The 22,425-nt window shown below is 36.7% G+C and overlaps 2 protein-coding genes across 2 annotated transcripts; one reads left to right on the top strand and one right to left on the bottom strand.

The window, feature by feature from the left end:
• Positions 1 to 5,022: 5,022 nt before the first annotated feature.
• On the bottom strand, positions 5,023 to 15,213 carry LOC121423101 (hornerin-like). Its single transcript, XM_041618390.1, has 10 exons — positions 15,055 to 15,213; positions 12,976 to 13,214; positions 12,034 to 12,132; positions 9,632 to 11,656; positions 8,700 to 9,206; positions 7,895 to 8,140; positions 7,551 to 7,586; positions 7,280 to 7,465; positions 5,842 to 6,297; positions 5,023 to 5,357 (listed from the first exon to the last, which is right to left on the bottom strand). The coding sequence occupies exons 1-10, from the start codon at positions 15,114 to 15,116 to the stop codon at positions 5,077 to 5,079; spliced, it is 4,137 nt and encodes a 1,378-aa protein (XP_041474324.1). The 5' UTR covers positions 15,117 to 15,213; the 3' UTR covers positions 5,023 to 5,076.
• Positions 15,214 to 17,082: 1,869 nt separating this feature from the next.
• Positions 17,083 to 21,860, top strand: LOC121422902. The gene is made up of 3 exons (XM_041618141.1): positions 17,083 to 17,152; positions 19,106 to 19,549; positions 20,850 to 21,860. Exons 1-3 carry the CDS (start codon positions 17,089 to 17,091, stop codon positions 21,056 to 21,058), a joined length of 717 nt encoding a protein of 238 aa, XP_041474075.1. The 5' UTR covers positions 17,083 to 17,088; the 3' UTR covers positions 21,059 to 21,860.
• Positions 21,861 to 22,425: the final 565 nt, after the last annotated feature.

Below are 22,425 nucleotides of genomic sequence, written 5' to 3'. Positions count from 1 at the left end.
GGAAATTCATGCTTACGGCCCTATAGAGGAAGCCGAGAATTTCGTACCTGCTCCTCCAACATCCAACCGAAATTGTTCGCACATGCCCCAAATCCCCCCCCCCCCCCCGAGCGGTAAATTGCCAATTCGTCCACTCACCGCATATAGTCTACCTTCATTTAGTCTTATGCCAATTCCGTCCATCAACGTTTCGTCTAACAACCATTTGGTCCAATAACCATTTGGTCCAATCATCACTTTGTCTAATTTCGTCTATTACCATTACATCTAATAACCAGATGGTGGACCAACTGGTTATCAGGAGGAATGGCATTAGACTAAATGAAAGTAGACCATGTGGTGAGTAGACGAACTAATGATAGACCAAATGGTAGTAGACGAGTTGGCAATTGGACGAACTGGCATCAGACGAATTGGAAATAAACCCCTAGAGCAACCATACTCCAGTATCCTAGATAACAGGGTAGTAAAATGTTACATAACCCTGCCCTCTCTTTGGGGATTTCTTCCTCCTCCCCTTCTTCTTTTTTCCCCTCACCTCAACCCCCCCCCCTCCACTATAGGCCTACTTGAAAAAAAAATCATGAGTCTGCACGTGACACCACCAGATTCAACACAGCAACAAGTGACTACTATTCAACAATACATTCAGGACCAATTAGCACTTTTATTCCATCATTTTATCACCACAAAAAAATACAGCTTACAGAGCTGCCGAGTAGTACGATTTTCCGTATTTCATACGGAAATCAGTTTAAAATACGGCAGTACGCTTTTTCATGCTGCTTACCGATGAAAATATGACATGATAAACTGATAACACATATCAAGAAAAAATTAAAACCTTAAAGTGTTAGGGTCTATATAATACACTTCACATAACGTGCATAGTGAATAATTATTTTACATGAATATGGTCTTAGTCCTTAAAATACTTGCCGCGAATTAGATTTAATGTAGGTATACATACAGATGAGCATTACCTTGATCACCGCATTAAAGGGGAAGTTCACCCTGAAGAAAACTTTGTTGCAAAAATAGCAGAAAAAATAGTAAAAAATATTGGTGAAGGTTTGAGGAAAATCCGTTAAAGAGTAAGAAAGTTATTAGAGCTCAAAGTTTTGGATTTGTGACGTCATAAACGAGCAGCTGCCCCATGTGTTATGTAATATAAAATGCATGAATTTCACATTTTGCATGGTTCCTGATGACTTAATTTTGTTTTCTATTCATGATTGGATGTGAAATGATTTGTCTATTGATATACAAAAGGTACAGTGTAAACCATTTTCAATTTTCTTAGAAAATGGCATTTCATTGATTTTTTACCATTCGCTATGTAGGAATGCTGCTCGCATATGACGTCACAAATCAAATAATTGAAATTCTAATAACTTTTTAATTACTTGATGAATTTTTCTCAAACCTTCGGCAATATTTTTTATTATTTTTTCTGCTATTTTTACAATAAAGTTTTTGTCAGGGTGAACTTCCCCTTTAATACCATGAGAAAGTATCGGTAGGAATTAAAGGAGAAGTTCTCCCTGACGAAAAGATTTTGTAAAAAAAATACCAGAAAATGTAATGAAAAATATTGGTGAAGGTTTGAGGAAAATCCATCAAAGATTCACAAAGTTAATATGTTCTTAATTTTATTGATTGGTGGCGTCATATACGATCAGCTTTTCCGTATGTCATGTAATATACAATACATATATTTACATTTTTTAATGGTTCATAATGAATGAAAATTGTCTTAATTCTTGAGCGGGAGTAAAGTATTTTGTCTGTTAATATACTGAAAGTACAATAAAGCCCATTTTTTATTTTTTGTATACGAAAGAACACTTCTTTTATTTGTGTTTTTTAATTAACGATACATAGGAAGCTGCTCGGATATGACATTACAAATTAATTAGAATAAAATTGTGTGGAGCGTTGTGGCCCAGTAAATTAATCTTCTGACTTTGAAACAGAGGGTCGTGGGTTCGAATCCCAGCCATGGAGTAATTTTCTTCAGCAAGAAACTGATCCACGATGTGCTGCACTCGACCCAGGTGAGGTAAATGGGTACCGGTAGGAAGTAATTCCTTAAGAAGCTGTGTGCGCTATGAACGCCTAGCTTAGCCGGGTAATATAGGCATGATAAGAGCGCCTTGAGCACCTAACAAAGTGGAAATGTGCGCAATATAAATATTCTATATTATTATTATTATTATTATAACATTTCAAATCTCTGGTGGAATTTCTTCAGTGCTTCACCATTATTTTTAGGTTTCCCAAGTTTTGTCAGGGTGAACTTCGATCCCTTTCAAGGAGAGAACTAGAGAGGGGAATATCACAGATGATGCATGAGGTGAGGCATGGTGCATGGACTTCATAGGTGTTGAACGTACTCGTGGCTGGATATTCATGATAACTTCAAAATAGACCATAATTATTTTGTGCTTTAAATGAAAAGTTGTCCATACTGAGGCCTCCAAGCATAGAGTGGAACATTCAGGATATTCAAATTTTAAGTAATAACATTGGTAACACGTCTTTGCATGATAGTTATCAACAATGAAATGTCTTTTCTGAAAGCAAAATCTGTCATTCATAAACAGAGTTGTAACCCCCTGCAATAAATTTTATTCTGATATAAAATGAATTGTTTAAATACAAAATAGGTAGAGCTCATGGAAGCAGTACATCAAATGCAAAGAAAACATTCTTGTTTACATTTATTTTTTAACAAGTGGAATGCCTCTGGCCGTCTCACCTGCATCACGCGGTTCAATATAGCAGCAGTGCTGACTTTGAATACTACTCTAACTCGCACAAGATGTTCAGTGATACATGGTTACTCTTATGTCCACTTTTTATGAACTAGACCAATCAACTTACAGAGATATGATGGTTATTCAACAATAAACCCCAACATGGCCAAAGTTCATTGACCTTACATGACCTTTGACCTTGATCATGTGACCTAAAACTCGAACAGGATGTTCAGTGATACTTGATTACTCTTATGTACAAGTTTCATGAATCAGATCCATAAACTTTCAAAGTTATGATGGTAATTCAACAGATACACCCAGTTCGGCCAAAGTTCATTGACCTTTGACCTTGGTCATATGACCTGAAACGCGCACAGGATGTTCAGTGATACTTAATTACTCTAATGTCCAAGTTTAATGAACTAGACCAATAAACTTTCAAAGTTATGATGGTAATTCAACAGATACCCCCGATTCGGCCAAAGTTCATTGACCCTAAATGACCTTTGACCTTAATCATGAGACCTGAAACTTGCACAAAATGTTCAGTGATGCTTGATTACTATTATGTCCAAGTTTCATGAATCAGATCCATAAACTTTCAAAGTTATGATGGGAATTCAACAGATATCCCCAATTCGGCCAAAGTTCATTGACCCTAAATGACCTTTGACCTTGGTCATGTGACGTGAAACTCTAATAGGATGTTCAGTAATACTTGATTAACCTTATGGCCAAGTTTTATTAACTAGGTCCATATACTTTCTAAGTTATGACGTCATTTCAAAAACTTAACCCCAGGTTAAGATTTGATGTTGACGCCGCCGCCGCCGTCGGAAAAGCGGCGCCTATAGTCTCACTCTGCTTCGCAGGTGAGACAAAAACTAATAATACAGCAAGCATCAAATATTGTATTCTTTTCTACATGGGCGGGGCTTATAATACCAAATCTACATCCTTTCGATCAACATCGTAGAATAAGAGCTAGCGTGTTATCATAAAACTTGTGATTAATTCTATAATGATCCATAATTTTGAAACGAACACAACACATGCTACCGATGAAAAAAAATGAAAATGTAATGACAAACTCTTAAAAAATTAAAGGGGTGAGGGGTCTCCACTTCGTCCAATCATGGTTCTATTCGAGAAAAGGGGTAATGATTTTCCTCCCCGAAACAATCTGACGAGCAAAATATGTACAATAAACGTTGGGGACTTTCCTTTGCTGCAGGACTCCGACAAGCTAAAAGGTATATATATATATATATATTTCCTTTTGTTCAGGGGGCGCTTGAGCGACGCCCCCCCCCCCCACTCCCCCTTCACCCCCGTTGATTCGGCTCTGATTTGTAAATGGTGAGATAAGTTCACATTTCATAGTCTAGTATTGTCTGAATCACGATCACGTAATGCTTTTAACAATCACATTCAACCAGTTATTTACAAAGTTATGTACATGTAAATATACGAGCTCATCTTTACAAGATCAAGCTATAGCCTTCACACAATACAAAAAAGAGAGACATGAAGCTTAATTTGATTATTTTGTTTTATCATTATCGGTGAATAAGCCTAAATGTGGATTTGATTCCAGTTAACATGTTAAGTGGTCCGTTTCGTATAAGGATTTACAACTATTGAAACTTTGCCAGCATGGTAACTAACATGGTATTAAACAGGCTCAGCTGCCAATTGCAGCCAATCAAGGCTACCATTGTAGTTATAATAATGGTAAGTAAATAGTTACCATTATTGTAACTACAACGATGGTCAAAGTTATGATGTTTCAAGTAATGAAAAGAGGGGGTCGAGTTTAAAGGGGAAAAAAGAACGAAAGAAGAGTCTAAAATGGTGATGCGTGAGTCGTTTATGTATATTTCCCATGTTAAGGAGAAATTAATATCAAACAAAATCTTCTGGCGCCTTGTTAATCACTTAACTTCCTTAAACTCTGACCATAACCTTTTCTAGGTTCCATGGTTTACACTCATTTCGATTACATAATACTATACTACATTTATGGAGTCAGGTAATGCAACTTACTAAAGAACTTACTAAAGAACTATCTGTGAAGTGTTGGAAAAGAAATCTTGGCGCAATTCGGAAAAAAGTATAATATGTTCTTTATCATGTTTATTATGCAATCCTAAACATACAGCGTATAGATTCGCTTTACCTTGGAGTTAATGTAATCATCATATGTGAAATACACATTTATATTATATTCATTAATCTCATTTTCATCTATGTATCCTTCCCTTTTTTTCTTTTAGAACTGCTCCACTTGGTATCTTAGTAGTATTTGCTGATATTACCAGAATGAACCCAACCAGCTTTTTGCAGTTCCTTGTGTTTCGGCATTGTTCTCTTTTGGTTCAAACCTTGCCTGTTCCAAGAATCTTATTAGTTTTGTCCAATCCTCATCTCTGATTTCCACATTGCCTTTGTCATCCAGTTTACCACATACCATTACTGTGTCAGCAAGGTCAAATGTTAAAGGTTGTGACCTCTTGAATGCGTTCATCCTTGTCTCAAGGATCGTTGGCTTGCAGTCACTAAAGTCATGAACAACTACTGCCACCTTCCTTTTACCTGGAGTGATGAAGAATAAAAAAAGATTGTGACTTATCATTATATCCCGAAAGCAGGCATGAATTAAGGGGATAGAGTTATATACGAGGGACGTATGACCCGATATTTTGCAGAAGTTGTATCAGATTCCTGCATTTTCCTTTACCATTGACGAAGGAAAGGTATCCCCATATACCATTTTCATAATCGTATGGAAATGAAATAAGTACCTAGTACAAATATGAAATTAAAGCGTAATTGCTTATATCAAGAATCGGGGCTGGTGGAACATTTTACAGGTGATTCTAGTACTTAAACCATCCAAGATTGTTGAAATTTACTTTTTCATTGGTGCAGCAATTTTAGGCCCTAAAATCGGGTCCTCCGACAGAATTGGTCGGGATCCCATGTGTTAGTCCGAATCATTATCCGGGCCGAGTAAGCATGAACATTAGTTTAGAAGCAAGTATAATCGTAAGGCCTATTCCCCAACCTCAAAGCTTACCAATCACATCATGGCAATACTGAAGATATTTTTCGTAGAGAGCATTCACGACATCGGTGATTGAAAATCCTCTGTTATTAACTGAATGGCAGAGGACCATCACATCAACAGGGTCTTCTGGAGGAAACCTGAACTCATCGATGATGTTGTATGGTAGTGGGCGAAAACGGACATCAGAAATAATATGAGGCTGACTTGTTTTCAATTCATTGAGCTTGGTGATGAATCCTTGAACGTTGTGCTCGTAGGCGGATGAACAGACCGAAATTGAGATAGGACGGGGCGCTGCTCCGCCTGATTGTTGTGCCTTCGGCTGTGAACCTTGAGCATGTGTCTTTGCCAATGCGTTGCTTGTGTCTTGCATTTGTCCTTTGGTGGATGCAATCTTCCTTTTATCTGGTCTGGTCTGAGCAGGCTGGTGAGAACCACTGGAAGTGCCTGTCTTCGACACACCTTCTAATAGGAAATTAATCGAGTATGAGCGATCAAACTAATGAGATATATAGTACCAATATATATTTGAATTAAAGTGCTCAATATTTCACGTTTTATTGACGGATACATTCGGAGCTCAATTCAATCGGTGAAAGGACAGACCAAAAAGACCATATCGTCCACGATTGAAAGTAAAATCGATATTAATTTCATATTTGCTGCCTACTTCTAGAGGAAAAGAATAATATTCATACATTTTTTTATGAAATTCGATTACTCTCTGGAAGCGAGCATCAAATACAGTGAATAAATTCAGTTGCATCTGATCTAACGATTTTTTATAAATAGAGAAATACGGTTTATATTCGCCAACCCTTGAATACTTCATGGAACGATATTGTCATTATTTTTTCGTCTTCAAGAACTGAATTAATGTATTCTTTTAATTCTGTAATTAAACAGCTGAATGTATACTGATGGGTACAAACAATTATTTACAAAGTTGATATAATTCCACTCAGGCGATAAGCTTATTTCCTAAACACTCAGATGTTATTTTGCCGTTGCAATGGAACAAGGTTTACTCAACTTTTACCGTGTTTACAGATCGGCTTTTGGTTCAGAACCAAAAAGCCGATGCAGAATCGGCTTTTGGTTTAACTTGCACAGCGCGTTTACACGCTGTCACAGCTCGCGGTGCAGAATTGGCTCGCGTGGCAAAAACCTGAATGATCCGCGCACCAACCATATACGTCAACGCTGGCTCCTTGTGCTTACAGGTACGTCATAATGGTAAAGTAAATGAAATGCACATCAATTGCCGATGCAGAGTCGGCTTTCTGTTTACACGTAGAAAAAAGCCGATTCTGCATCTTCTCGCAGTTCTGAACCTACTACTTTGGTGGTGCAAAATTGCCGATTCTGCACCGAGAGCCGATGCAAGTTAATCGCGTTTACACGCAACCAAAAAAGCCGATGCAGCATGAAAATTACAATTACTTACGAGGAGGCCCACATGAACGCTTAGCGTCATAACTTTGAGAATGGTTATCATCTGCCGGACGTTTCGTCTTTCCATTCTGATCTTTACCAAGATCAATCCATCCCTCGTCTTTAATTGGGTCCACACTGGATCCTTCCCCTGTGCTCTCCTTACTGCCCATTGCTGACGAAATGGATCGCATAAAAGCTTAAAAGAGAGATATGAGATGTACATTATGATCAAGGGGAATTGAAGTTTTGATAATAGATTAATTGGCAATATTTATAAGCACAGAAAAGAATGTTGTAGCTGCGATGAAGGACAGAAGAACTAAAAATAAATATTAAACATTTTAAAAAGGATATGAAATTACTAGGGATATGAAACGAGATAAAAATTACTAGGGATATAAAAAGAGGTAAAATTACTAGAGATATGAATACTTCTGATGTTTTGATCTGACTTGTCATCCGATGAAAGGGGTGCTGATAGGCAAATACATGTTAATTATACAGAATTCTAATAATTAGCACATCAAACAACAATCTGAGTTTGCTGTCTGCATCGCTTACTTACATGACCATGATAACTTGCTAGAAATTTTACCCCTTGCATTAAATCGACTGTCATCAAGTTGTTCAGTTTTCATGTCTTCTGGCCATTTTGACGCATCCTTGATGAAGTTAATCAGCTTGTCCCGGTCCGCTGGTTGCATTTGTTTCTTGACCTGCTCATTCGTCTCGATATGTCCACATGTTATCTGAAGGCTAGTAGTCTTGAAGGCAGTCGGTTGTTTGTATTCAAATGACCCCATTCGAGATGATTGAACTGATTCTCTCATGTTATCAAAGTCATGGACGATGACTCCCATTTTCTCCTTTCCTGTATATTCCGATTATGAATTTCATGAAAGCACAATGAAATATTCAAATTATTAAACTTCGGAGTTTATTAATTCAGCCAAATAAGCATACAAGCGCATTCAAGCAATTTCATTGTCAACAATGGCATCTTTAAACCGTTCAGGGATATTAACCACTTAATTGCATACATGTCATGGAAAGAAACGAATATTGCTACAAACATGACAAATAAAGAATGTTGGGTTTTATTTGGAGGCCGTATCAAACCCTCATCCTCCATGAAAATGTCCTTCAAAAGATCTGGTAGTTTTTTATGAAAAGATCTGTGAATATTATTCCCTTCATAAAACACTAAAAAAAACTCTCTTCATGAGAGGTGGCATTAATCTGAAATTTGTCGAGAGCAGGTGGTATCACTAGCAGTCTTAATATGGATTTGATTAATATGGTCGTTAATGAATAATTTTACCATAGGTTAATTTATAGGATGTGAACATCTTTAGCAAGACCTAAGCCATTACTTGGATTTCTCTTTCTTTAACAAAATTATCAGTACCCTATAACTGGACTGTAATCACCTATGACCCGTTGGCAGTATGGAAGGTATTTATCGTAGAGGGCGTCCATTACATCTGTGATGGCGAACCTTCGATTGTTGATAGAGTGACAAAGTATCATAACATCCACCGGCTTGTTTGCTGGGAATTCATAATCATCAAGGTTGTTGTATGGAAGTTCATGGATCTTTACGTTTTTAATCAGGTTATGACCATCCTTGAGCATAACATCTTTCATATCTTCCAAGAATGTCAACAGACCTCGGACATTGCTCTCATATGCCGATGTACAAATAGAGATAGATACGGGACGTTCGGTGTCCTTCGTTGTTGGATCTTGGTGAGGCTGTATAGCACCGTTTGCAGCACCGGCTTCACTAGCAGCAGCGCCCTCATTTTTCATCTTTTCTTCATTGGCTCTGTTTTCTTCTCTCATTTTTTCTTCAGACGTAGTCATACGTCCGTCCCTATGGACTGGTGATCCTGAACTTGGTTCTCTAGATTGGTTCGTATATGGATTCTTCGAGACTGCAAGAAAATCACAATTCATACACAAGGTTTTGAGGAATCAGAGATTTTTTTATTGTTCTGGCCAAAGTCTTTGTTGAAACGATGAGCATTGGTTATTAAAACAACCCAAAATCAATCACTACTGAATAGTATAACAAAGACAGAATGAGTCAGATACCTCTGAATTTTGTAAAAATTTGCGTGAAGTTACCACTCTTGAATTCACTGACCATAGTCCTAAATAAATATCTAGATACCAAAAACGCTGTATTGGTGCTTATAACTGACTAAAAATTCGTACTAATATGTGGGTAAATGAAAAAACAGGAAACTGCAAGTTTTGAGACATTAAACGGAAAATCTGTTATTCTTTCATGTTTGCATGCATAATGCACATGGTCTCTTAACGAGACAGGTCAAAGCTTCCTGTATGAAGATCTTACCCTGATTGCTAGGCGTTTCTGGTTTCTGTTGGGACCCAATTCCCCCTGTCCCAGTCTGTTGGGTACTCTCATCGGGATTGGTAGAAGTTCCAGATTTATGTTTTGTCGCACTTCCAGCTGTCCCAGTCTGTTGGGTACTCTCATCGGGATTGGTAGAAGTTCCAGATTTATGTTTTGTCGCACTTCCAGCTGTCCCAGTCTGTTGGGTACTCTCATCGGGATTAGTAGAAGTTCCAGATTTATGTTTTGTCGCACTTCCAGCTGTCCCAGTCTGTTGGGTACTCTCATCGGGATTAGTAGAAGTTCCAGATTTATGTTTTGTCGCACTTCCAGCTGTCCCAGTCTGTTGGGTACTCTCATCGGGATTAGTAGAAGTTCCAGATTTATGTTTTGTCGCACTTCCAGCTGTCCCAGTCTGTTGGGTACTCTCATCGGGATTGGTAGAAGTTCCAGATTTATGTTTTGTCGCACTTCCAGCTGTCCCAGTCTGTTGGGTACTCTCATCGGGATTAGTAGAAGTTCCAGATTTATGTTTTGTCGCACTTCCAGCTGCCCCAGTCTGTAGGGTACTCTCATCGGGATTAGTAGAAGTTCCAGATTTATGTTTTGTCGCACTTCCAGCTGTCCCAGTCTGTTGGGTACTCTCATGGGGATTAGTAGAAGTTCCAGATTTATGTTTTGTCGCACTTCCAGCTGTCCCAGTCTGTTGGGTACTCTCATCGGGATTGGTAGAAGTTCCAGATTTATGTTTTGTCGCACTTCCAGCTGTCCCAGTCTGTTGGGTACTCTCATCGGGATTGGTAGAAGTTCCAGATTTATGTTTTTTCGCACTTCCAGCTGTCCCAATCTGTTGGGTACTCTCATCGGGATTAGTAGAAGTTCCAGATTTATGTTTTGTCGCACTTCCAGCTGCCCCAGTCTGTAGGGTACTCTCATCGGGATTAGTAGAAGTTCCAGATTTATGTTTTGTCGCACTTCCAGCTGTCCCAGTCTGTTGGGTACTCTCATCGGGATTGGTAGAAGTTCCAGATTTATGTTTTGTCGCACTTCCAGCTGTCCCAATCTGTTGGGTACTCTCATCGGGATTGGTAGAAGTTCCAGATTTATGTTTTGTCGCACTTCCAGCTGTCCCAGTCTGTTGGGTACTCTCATCGGGATTAGTAGAAGTTCCAGATTTATGTTTTGTCGCACTTCCAGCTGCCCCAGTCTGTTGGGTACTCTCATCGGGATTAGTAGAAGTTCCAGATTTATGTTTTGTCGCACTTCCAGCTGTCCCAGTCTGTTGGGTACTCTCATGGGGATTGGTAGAAGTTCCAGATTTATGTTTTGTCGCACTTCCAGCTGTCCCAGTCTGTTGGGTACTCTCATCGGGATTAGTAGAAGTTCCAGATTTATGTTTTGTCGCACTTCCAGCTGTCCCAGTCTGTTGGGTACTCTCATCGGGATTAGTAGAAGTTCCAGATTTATGTTTTGTCGCACTTCCAGCTGTCCCAGTCTGTTGGGTACTCTCATCGGGATTGGTAGAAGTTCCAGATTTATGTTTTGTCGCACTTCCAGCTGTCCCAGTCTGTTGGGTACTCTCATCGGGATTGGTGGAAGTTTCGGATTTAAGGTGTGTCCCATATTCCTCAGTATTGATTTCCTGTGAGTGCCCCGTTTCCTCTGTTTTTGTCTGTCGGAAACTCTCGTTGGGTTCAGTTTTCTGTCTGTGCTCATCTTCCGGTGGATCTGTGGGTTGAGGGCTTTCACCGGAAGTGGCTGCTGATCCAGTACTCAGTGACGTTTCACTTTCCTTCCCATCAGTCTCTTCAGATCCTACACCGGGATTAGTGGCAGATTCTGCTTCCTGCTGATGTCCACTTTCCTCTTCTTCTATCTTCTGAGACCCTTCACCAGGACCAACAAGGGATCCAGAAGTCGAATATTTAACTCTTCGGTGATCCACAGAAACATCTCCAACTTTTTCTAGGGATTCTTTAACACAAGCGCCTTCATGACCAGAAGTATATCCTGATTTTGTATTCCCTGAAAAGAAAATATATTGAATGTTAAAGTTAACTTTCTGTCAGGTCCACTTTCAATGTCTACAACCCTACTAGGAGACCGATATAAATGGTTGTTATGACTTTAGGTACAAAGCTCAAATAAAAAGAAGTGTGTTTTTTATGAAAAAGTGATTATTATGTGTCATATTATATTTCCTGTTTTGATTTCAATTGCCATGCAAATATGCCGTTGAAAATATAAAAAAAAATCAGAATGATTATTCATCACTGTCATTATCTTCATCAAATAATTTAAGATTTTGATAAAATGAAGGACTACTAAAATTACATTTCATTATTCTAGATAAGAGATACTGTGGAAGCTTGCCAATGGATTTATGATTGGATGCAACTCACCCGGACTGGGTAAATGTGTTTGAGTCATACTATTAGATGCTGAAGTCTCTCGTTTGATAGATTGAGATATTGGTTCGACTTTAAGCTGATTAACTGGTCCTTTGATCAATGAAGATAAAACAGGGCAAAATTAAAATATTGCTGAATAAGCTCAAGATTCTTGGGGCCAGTGACATTTTTTTCAGCTTAAAAAAATGTAGTCAAATTAAAAACACACCCAGATATAGGCCAGTAAAATACCACGAGTTAAGTTATTATTATTAAACATTGTCTTAAATTAATTCTAGAATTTTGGGAAAATAAAGGGGGTATAGAATAAAGCGATGAGAGTGCTATGGAGTAATGATATTTTACAGTAATTTCAAATCTGAAAATTAAGTTATAAAAAGCAGGGTTCATTGATGTTGTTGCTTCGCATGAACTCACTTAGCTGTTCGTAAGTTAAGAGCGACTTTAAGAACGACTGGTGATCGATCCCTTCTTGTTGTAAATGGTGTACTCATTGGCGATGATTTAGCGCATAAGAAAAGGATCACCAGTCGTTCTTAATATAAAGTCGCTCTTAACTTACGAACAGCTTTATGAAACGGATTATGACGAATATGATAGAATCAATCAATAAATGGTGATATGACTTCCTACATGTTGATGATGCTAGGTTGATATCATAACAATATAATACATATCACCTTTAACTTGTTTAATAAAGCTATTTTACTCGGGGTAATGATAATATTATTTACTAAATTTACCACCACCAGCATACTACTACTTTCATGACTATAAGTGGTACTACCGTTATTACTAGTAATATCACTTGACTATACTACTACTACCGATGCTGCAAAAATGATATTACTACATGTAAAATAGATGTCAATTATACAGATGATATCAGAATAACATGAACAAAATGGATTGAAAGCTATCAAATTTGCTTACCTTCATAACTCTCTGGATTTGTCTTGTTATAGACATTTTTGGGCACGTCACTGTTCTTACTCTCTGACCGGGCTACTACTTTGTTCTTCTCCTTGTGACAACTGCCTATGGCGGACCTACTTTCTCTATCCTCCGTGCCATTTTCTCCTTTCTTCTGCCCTTCCTCATTACTTCCTTCCATGCCAACCGAAGTTATCAACCATGAGTTTTGAGTTCTGAAACTCAACAATAAAGATAACCTTTTCAGGCATAGTTTATTCATTTATAGTGTTTTACTTTACATTAGATTTACATTGAACATGTTGAATAACATGTATACCCTAATTTCAAATCGTGAATAATGAAATAGATCACGAACACATATTGAGACTTGTAGAGCAAAGCAACACAAACAAAATGGATCATGACTTTGTGTTTGATAAAATAAAACACATTAAAAAACTGTCGATATCCAAATTTGTGTTGTTATACATGTGCTTTAAAAAAAATATAAATTAATCAGTTGGTGTTTAGGGCTTTGTTTGGATTTAAAAAGACATGTAAATGTATATCGATCTGATTTTTCAGTCTAAGGACCGACCTTTAACGTCACAATCCGAAAGACGCGATGAAGGACTTGACAAGAATCATGTACAGGTGGTAAGTGCAACAAGAGCATGCATGTCACCATAGGCGGAAATCCCAGGGGGGCAGGGGGATGTGTCCCCCTTCTCAAAATAGAAGGGGGGGACACAATATCAAATGCCCCCTACTATTTTTGGTCTTTTATGATGGTAAGAAATTATAATTCTTCCAATATTGAATTTTGTTCATGCTATTGTTTATTTAAATTGAATCAATCTATTTTGTACTTATTTGTATCATTTTGAAGAATGAAAATAAATTTGAATTGAATTGAATTGAATATATCAATCTAAATCGGAATAAAACGTGTATTTTAGGGCGAGATGACCTTACTTTGGGGATGACAACCTTTTTTTTGCCCTCGTCGAAACTGTCCTTGAATTTGGGGTGATAACCTTCTTTTTCTAACACTTGCATAAAAGTGAATATTTTTTTATAGTGCATGAATCATGTTCATTATTATTTTATCCATAGGCCTATTACCTGAAAGGTCATTCCCGTACATTTTTCTGTATACATGCATATATAGCCAAACATCTTACATGTGTTACTAAGATATCTTACAATGGCCATTTTATAATAACAGGTAACGCATGTTTTACCAAGGAATCTTCATTGACTTTAGAATATACATCACATATAACAGAAATTGGCAAAGGTTTAACAGGGGCCTCATAAACCGGAAAGGCAGGGGAGCTTCGCCCACTCCCCCTCTTTTTCTTTCAATACACCTGACTGTATAATAATGATGATAATGATAACAACAACAACAACAATAATAATAATAATGATAATAATAACGATAATTATGATAATTATAATAGTGATGATAATAAATAATAATGATAATGTGATGCAACATTCACATAGCGCAATACACATGTTTCTAAGCGCTGCATACTATTACCCCCGCTTATGCACGGCTACCCTAATCGCGGGCGCATCGAGCATAATCCTTTCGACGGGAACCCGAAGCCTGGGTCGAGAATGCCAAATGTAGATAAACGCCTTATTGCCAAAGGACGCTAGCGTTGCGGTGAGATGAACTTTGTGTGTTGTTTTATTTTCATGATCAGGTGCCCCTGCTATTTCACCAATATGCCTGAAGTTTAACCTTGACTGTGACCGTACGATACCATATGCCTAAAGCTGTAAGGATTAGCTTTAACTGGGTATGGACCATCAGACATGTTAAGCTGCTGAAAGGATCTTTTAGAAATTATATGCCAAATCTTATTTCTATACATGCTTATAATAGCGATTAACAATTTCTTTTATCTGAAACTATTTTCTGAATATCACATTCCGAGAAGTTCCTGCAATAAATTTTGCATACATTAACATTCCCTGGGCTGCCCTAACTAAAGGTTTTTTTTTAAATAGCCATACAACAAAAAAAATTTAATGTAACCTGTTTTTTTAGTGTGTATCTTTTAAAACTCACCGTTCAATTACCTTCGGTCAGCTGAGTATCGAAGTCTATTATTTTCGTCGTCTACCGGTGTTTTGTCGCACATCAATCTCCATGAAGAATCGGGAATATTGCGGTAGATGTATTATGCTTACGTGTAGCTATAGCCGAACACAGTCGTGTTCTGCGCAGTTTGGACGTACAGCTATGACATAAAGGGAATTCCCCGAAGATGAAAGGTCACGTGGGAATACCCATTGCGCCTTAGTCTTTGTCCAGTCTGCAGTGATTTTATAACGTCTTGCGAAGTGAGCAGTGAAAGGATCAATCAAGTTAGTCAATCATTATTGTAAAAAGAATGAATAAATGAATAAAATCAGAAACAATTAAAGGAACATTTGTCTATATAAAAATCAGTCTATCAACATTTGATACATATGCTCTCCCGTGTCCATCAAAGTCTATATTGCATTGATTTATGATTATATGTTTATGCAATCTGTTTGGATTTATATTTTCACTCATCCGCATTTAATTGTTTTTCCTTCTCAGTAATTTTGAAAATCATAGAATTGAGAAAAAAAAACACTAGGCTACCCGGCCGATATCCAATTGGCATGATGACCCCCCCCCGGCAAAAAAATGAGGGAGCCAGATATGGTACATCAATATTTACAAAAAATTTCGAGCGAGCAAAGCTAGAGAGCCAAAATTTCGAAATCGTTTATTACAAAATCCAATTCTGTGATAGATTTTTAATAATATTCAGAAATTAACATAACCATTAATAATAAACGAACGCCTGGGAAGAGACCAATATTGTCAGGAAATATTTACTGATGAATGATACGTGTCGAATAAGCAAAAACAACATCATCATCATCAACGAGCAGCATTATATTCGTTCATAACATGTCGCCTATTCATCATGCAACTCGTTTATTTTGGAATGCTAAACATTGACGACTGCACGACTGTAAGTAGTTTCATTATCCAATTCACCGTAACTGCACAAGCCATCACTTTTTGCTAACACAGTAGTTATTAAGTTTACTACATATTAACAGGTTCTGTACTTCTGACAGAATTGTTTTATAATGTTTATTAGTTTTCGTAGGAATTTGTGTTAGTACTTGATGTGCGCGATAAGGCGGAGTGCGCTAATGTCATGATTATTGCTGTTGTAAAATGCATAACTTTATGAATAGTATCTCTATACTATGACTTGCAGAATAAAAATCTTAAAGATCTTATAAATCAATGTCATGATACTCCCTGAAATTGATATGTGAAGAAAAAAATATGTGACTTTTGAGGAGCCCCCATATTATTTCAATTACATTCTGAAGACCCCCAAATAATTCATTTCAAGTTGAGCATAATATCCAATGTATCATTCAACACAGGCATTTTTTCCAGACAAATTAAAAGTCGCTATAGGTTATACCAGATTTAAAAATGGGAGATACAGAAATACTTGGGAATTAGAGTCCAATTTTTAGCTTTTAATACTCGCGATTAACAAAAATATTTGAAAAAAAATAGTAAATAAATGTTTGATGAAATTCATAGAGAGGAATTAAACATTGTATGAGCACCAATATGGATATGAATATGGAAATGTGATAAAATAAATAACAAAATATACCGATAAAAGGAAAGGTGAAAGTACGAATATTCATTGATTTTGCTTAAAAAAAAATAAAAAAAAGATTTTGAAGGAAAAAACAACTGACTTTGTTATTCAGTTCCTTACAGACTGACCACAGCTATACGCCGATCATTTTCATCTCTCATAATTTCCTCTATGTGGCTGAAGAGCTATCAACTCCATGTCTCGGAAACTGCAGCAATTGAAGCGTCATTTTAAAAAGCATATTGGGTCTCAGAAATGTTCCGAGGACAAAACTGACGGTCACCCTACCAAGAAAGAAATTCTTACTGATGACACTCTCTCAAGCTCTTCAAAGATGTCTGCTGTCCAAGAAAGCTACCCACAAGGACTAGAAACTTTATCTTGTACACATTTAAAGTCTTCCTCGCCAGTTTTTCCAAGTCTTAACATGCTTAAATCAACGATGTTGCAACAGGAAGATTTCGACCTTCACACTCTATCAATGGAAGATGATAGACCAGTACATGGTTTTTTTTTTGTCTTTTCTTCTCTTTTCTCTTATTCCCTTTTATTTATTTATATATATATATATTTTTTATTGGAGGTTAACCTCTGCCTGTTTGTCAGGGGAATCACATAATACCTAGGGATTAACCCCCCCCCCCTTCTCTTTTGTCATTTGAGCAAGTAAGGCTGATAATCGATTTCGACAAGATTTAAACAGCTATGTCAAATTCTAACCAAAAATCTATTTACCAATTACCCATTATTTACGAGAATTTTTAAGAGCATGTGTGTTTCTGGAATAACTATTATCTAACTAACAATAATGATAATGATATTAATGGTGGCTACTTAATTACATTGCGCACAGGTCCACCTTGCGGTGCTCATGGCGCTTTAAAAAGGCATGCACTGCTATTATTATTACTAAGAGAGGAGCATATCAAAATATGCTTGATCATCAACTTACCTCTGTTTCACAATGCATAGGATGAATATTGAAGCATAAAGAAACACGATTTCATTTGTAAAATAAAAGAAGTGTTGTTTAAAGGACAAGTCCACCCCAACAAAAAGTTTATTTGCATAAAAAGAGAAAAATCCATAAAAAATTCATCAAAATCGGATGTGAAATAAGAAAATTCTTTTAAGTTTAAATTATTTTTAAAACATAGTTATATGCACACGTCGGACGGTATATGCAAACGAGGTAACTGATGATATCAAACGCTATTCTTTATGCTTTATTATATGAAATATGATAATTTTCTCTCCTCATTGTCCTGTGAAAAAAAAAGTTTTATTCCTCCCTAAACATGTGGTATTACCATTGTTTAACATTTTATTGTTCGGTCAAGTTGGTCCTTATAGTCAAATCTGTAAAAATTGAAATATTGCATAATTCAAACTAAAGAAAACAAAAGAAATAGTGAGGGACATCATCGATTCTCTCATTTGCATGCGACTTGAATATGCATAGGCCCTATCTATTTTGTGAAAATTAAGCGAAACCTAAAAACATCATAAATTTCTTAACTTACATGCGATTTTGATGAAATTTTCAGCATTATGCTTGTTTGATTTTTCTCTCTTGATTCATATCAATATTTTTTTTGAGGTGGACTTAACCTTTAATAGTGTATCGGAACACTAATTATCACTTCCGACATTGATCTCTCTAGACGTATTTAAAGGACAAGTCCAACTCAACATAAAGTTGACTTGAACAAAAAGAGAAAAATAAAAAAAAACATAATGCTAAAAAAATCATCTAAATCGGATGTAAAATAAGAAAGTTAGGACATTTTAAAGTTTCGCTTAATTTCACAAACAGTTCTATTTACATCCTGCAAATGAGGAGAATGATGACGTCATCCACTCTCTATTTCTTTTATATTTCATTACATGAAATATGAAATATTATAATTTTCTCATCATTGTCAAATGAAACTGATTAATTCCTCCCTGAACAAGTATAGATGGCATTGTTTAATATTATATGATTCAATGAAGTTGGTCCTTATTGTCAAATCTGTAAAATATGAAATATTGTACAATTCAAGCAAATTTGCATGTCACTGAGTTGTGCACATCACTGTTTTGTGAAAAAATAATCGAAACTTTAAAGTTCCATAACTTTTTTTATTTTACATCCGATTTTGATGAAATTTTCAGCGTTATGCTAGTTTGATTTATTCAAATCAACATTTTTCTGTGGTGGACTTGACCTTTAAACTCTCCAGTGATAGTCTTGTAGACCTACACTATACTCTCATTTCACTATAATTATTTTCGTTCATTGATTAGAATTAGATATTACAATCCGTAATACCCGTTGTACCGTTTTACCCGGTCATGTATATGTGTTTTGACTGCAAACTATGAGGGCCAATTGAAGTTTTTGTGGAACTGTAGGCGGCCTTTTCACGATTAATAAATTGGTTACGCCAACGTGATTTTATCCGGTCATTCTTTAGATTCGATGCATCCATCGCTGTCACCGAGGGATGAAGAATTTCCCACGTCCTGCGAGACGAGTACCAAAAAATCTCCCACGGATGGAAAGAGTGAAAAGTCACACGAGGTCCAAAATAAAGAGAGCACAACACTTTCTTGGTTGTTTGGTCGGTTGTGGTCTTTCTCACGCCGGAAGCCACACATCTATCTTTGTACCTCCATGGATCCCAGTACCATCTCAGGACTCAAGGAGCATTTGAAGCCGAAATGTGATCCATGCAGGAGCATCCTCCAAGAGCAGGAACTCCCTCACGGTGGACTGGATGAGTTCAGGTTGCCACCAGAGGCAAGCAGAAGGGATGCGGTTATTCTCTGCCATTCTGTGCAGAACCGAGGATTGGCCATCACTGATGTCGAGAACTCAATCTACGAGGAGTTCCTCAAGCACTGCAATGCGGTCTTTGGTAATTATTGAACCAGGTTGGAAAATAGGTGGAGGCAGTCCCTGTGGTGCACATGTTAAAATGTTCCATTAAGTAAAGAGAGAGGGGGGGGCAAAGGATACGAGCATTGCAGGAAACACTTTACATACAAATGAGTTCTGTATTACTTTATGCCTAATAAATATATATAAAAAAAGAATTGACACTGTAGCAAAACAAAAAAAGAAGGTCCAAGGGCAAGACCCCTTGGTCAACCCCTTAAAGACCCCAGTAGACCCCTTAAAAAAGACCCCGGTGTGAAATGAATGTGAATGTCACCACTTTCAATTATTTTCAATATTTCAAGTACATCTGGGCCAATTGAAACCAAATCGCTGATTTGTACCAGGAAAGGGGCGGTGTGGGTCATACATTGTTTTTATTATTATTATTATTATTATTATTATTATCATTATTATTATTATTATTATTATCATTATTATTATTATTATTATTTTCGATGGTCAACTTAATTATTATTATTCAAGTAAACTGGCTTGATGAAAGACCTGCAGCAGTACGATATTGCAGCTGACTACTAGCAGTGTATTTTACTTTTTTATCCTTAACCATTTATTACTGTATGCTAACCTTTACCTCATTTCATGGTATACGTATTGTCATATAATTAAATAAAACAAACAAACATAATGGTCCTCTATACTTTGTTGAAAAAGGGATAGGTATTATGATAGGAATTGAAAGCGATGGCCCGTATACTGAAGTCGGGTTTAAAGTTGTGGTTTGAGTATGGACAGCCAAGTGATACATAATCACTAACATAAGAGATATCATACTTCAGCTCATTCAGCTCTCAGCTCAATCATTGGGTAGGAAGTATAAATAGATTATTTTCTTCTCCATCGATGAATCAGGAAAGAGCACAGTAAACATAGGAAACATGCAACTTAATAACAATTTTGACACTTTTGGCTTCCCATACTTAAACCACAACTTTAAACCTGGGTTTAAGTTAAACCAGATTTCAAAATACGGGCCATTAAATGTTTTACGTGTTTAAAAATAGGTTAAACGATGAGATACACAGCCTATCCATCCCGATATTGAGATGTAAATTGGAAACATCTCATCGATTAAAGAGGTCTTCATGTGACTCATTGTGTTTCATTTTGGAATATCATTTTGTCCAAATCATTCATAATTTCTCCTGGCCTATGATAAAAGCGGGGATAAAAGATCCCCTTTCTAATCACCACATTTTCGGAAGCTCTGAATGAATATAAGTGCTAGAAGTTCTAACTTTCCTTTTCTTCATTTTCAGGGAAAGGTCACGTGTGTGTTATCGTGCATGATTTTGAGTTCAATTCAGGAGCATTAAAGGGGAGTAGGGCGATACTACAAACAAGACAACCGATGACTTTCAAAATGGCCGGTCTCATTATTCTCGCGGGAAAGCTTGCTGATGGAGAACTACAGATCAGTAAAGAAGAGATTGAACAACTGAAAAACTTTATCACGGGGATTCGTTAAACATATCTCTCGTTTCAAAGGGAAATCGATAAAAAACAAAGACTAAAAGTGTTAGCAATTAAAAAAGGCTACAAAAATAAACAAAGACTAAACGCCTTAATAATAACTACTCAAAAGAGAAGGAGCGTTTCATCAATATTTTCATCCGACAAGTTGGATCAGATCGGACATCTTTCCATGATTTTGATTGGCTGAGAGGCACTGTTCCTATATGGTAACTGTCGGATAGAACGTCCGACAAGTCCTTTCATGAAACGCACCCCTGGTTGAACCTTTTTAAAGGCTGAAATGACTAAGGAGAACTACTCAAATAAAATCTTTGAAAGATACATCCCTCCCTTTTGGCAAACGAAGGAGAGAATGACAAAACTATAGCCACCTATTTCTACGTCTGATATAGCGTTTCGCCACCACTGTTTTGGGGCTGTTTTATTATTATTATTCATGTTTGTGTGACTGTGTGTGGATCGGAGAAGTGCATATATAGAGTGTGAAAATATATGGTGCTTATATGTTTTGATATTTAGTGTAAATTGTTTTATTTTTATATCAAGTTTGTGATTTAGAAACAATGTCTTACATTACAATATGTGCAACGTGGCTTTGGTAATTATTAACTGATTGTGTTTTGATCGTAATTCCATATTTTTTTTATACGGCAGTTCTCATAGAAAAAAAATCTACAGAAATGGGAAATTTTATTGAAAGGACTGGGCTGGTATAACTAAAATCAGGGGCCCGTTGCATAAAACTTTTTACCCGAGAAAACTCAGGTTGTTTTTACCGGAGTTTTTGCCCTGTGTTAAAGTCAATGGCAGAAATCAAACTAACCTTAGTTTTCAGTTTTTACCAGAGTTTTCTCAGGTAAAAACTTTTATGCAACAGGCCACAGATGGTGCCCCTACACTGTAAAAACGCTGTTTGAAATGTTTAAACAAGAAGTTTAAGCCGGACACTCTTACAGCTGTTGTTTAAACTTTTTAAACAACTATTTAAACTTTTTAAGACCACTTTTTAAACAAGCTGTTTAAAAAGTTTAAACAATTACTAACAAGATAAAATAATTGCAATTTGTTTTTAAAGAATTACAATTCTTTGTAACAAAAACTTGTTGCTAGAGAGCAGGTTTAACAATCTGCTATTTTTTTTACTTTGTACAGGACCACACCGTAAGATATTATATTAACTCCTTATAGGGTGTTAACATAATAAGACCAACAAGTTTTAAGTAACAACCGTAGGTGTTGCAACATCAACACCAATGTATTTTGACCCTATAACACTGGATTAAAATTACTGGTGTGGTCCCGGTGTGTACACCATATCAATACTTTCAGATACACTTTCTTCAAGTGTTTGTAGCTCAT

The sequence above is a fragment of the Lytechinus variegatus genome, chromosome 10 (genome assembly GCF_018143015.1).
Source record: "Lytechinus variegatus isolate NC3 chromosome 10, Lvar_3.0, whole genome shotgun sequence".
NCBI classification, from domain to species: domain Eukaryota; kingdom Metazoa; phylum Echinodermata; class Echinoidea; order Temnopleuroida; family Toxopneustidae; genus Lytechinus; species Lytechinus variegatus.
The sequence above is the reverse complement of the archived record's forward strand: the minus strand, read 5'-3'. Positions and strand labels throughout refer to the sequence as shown.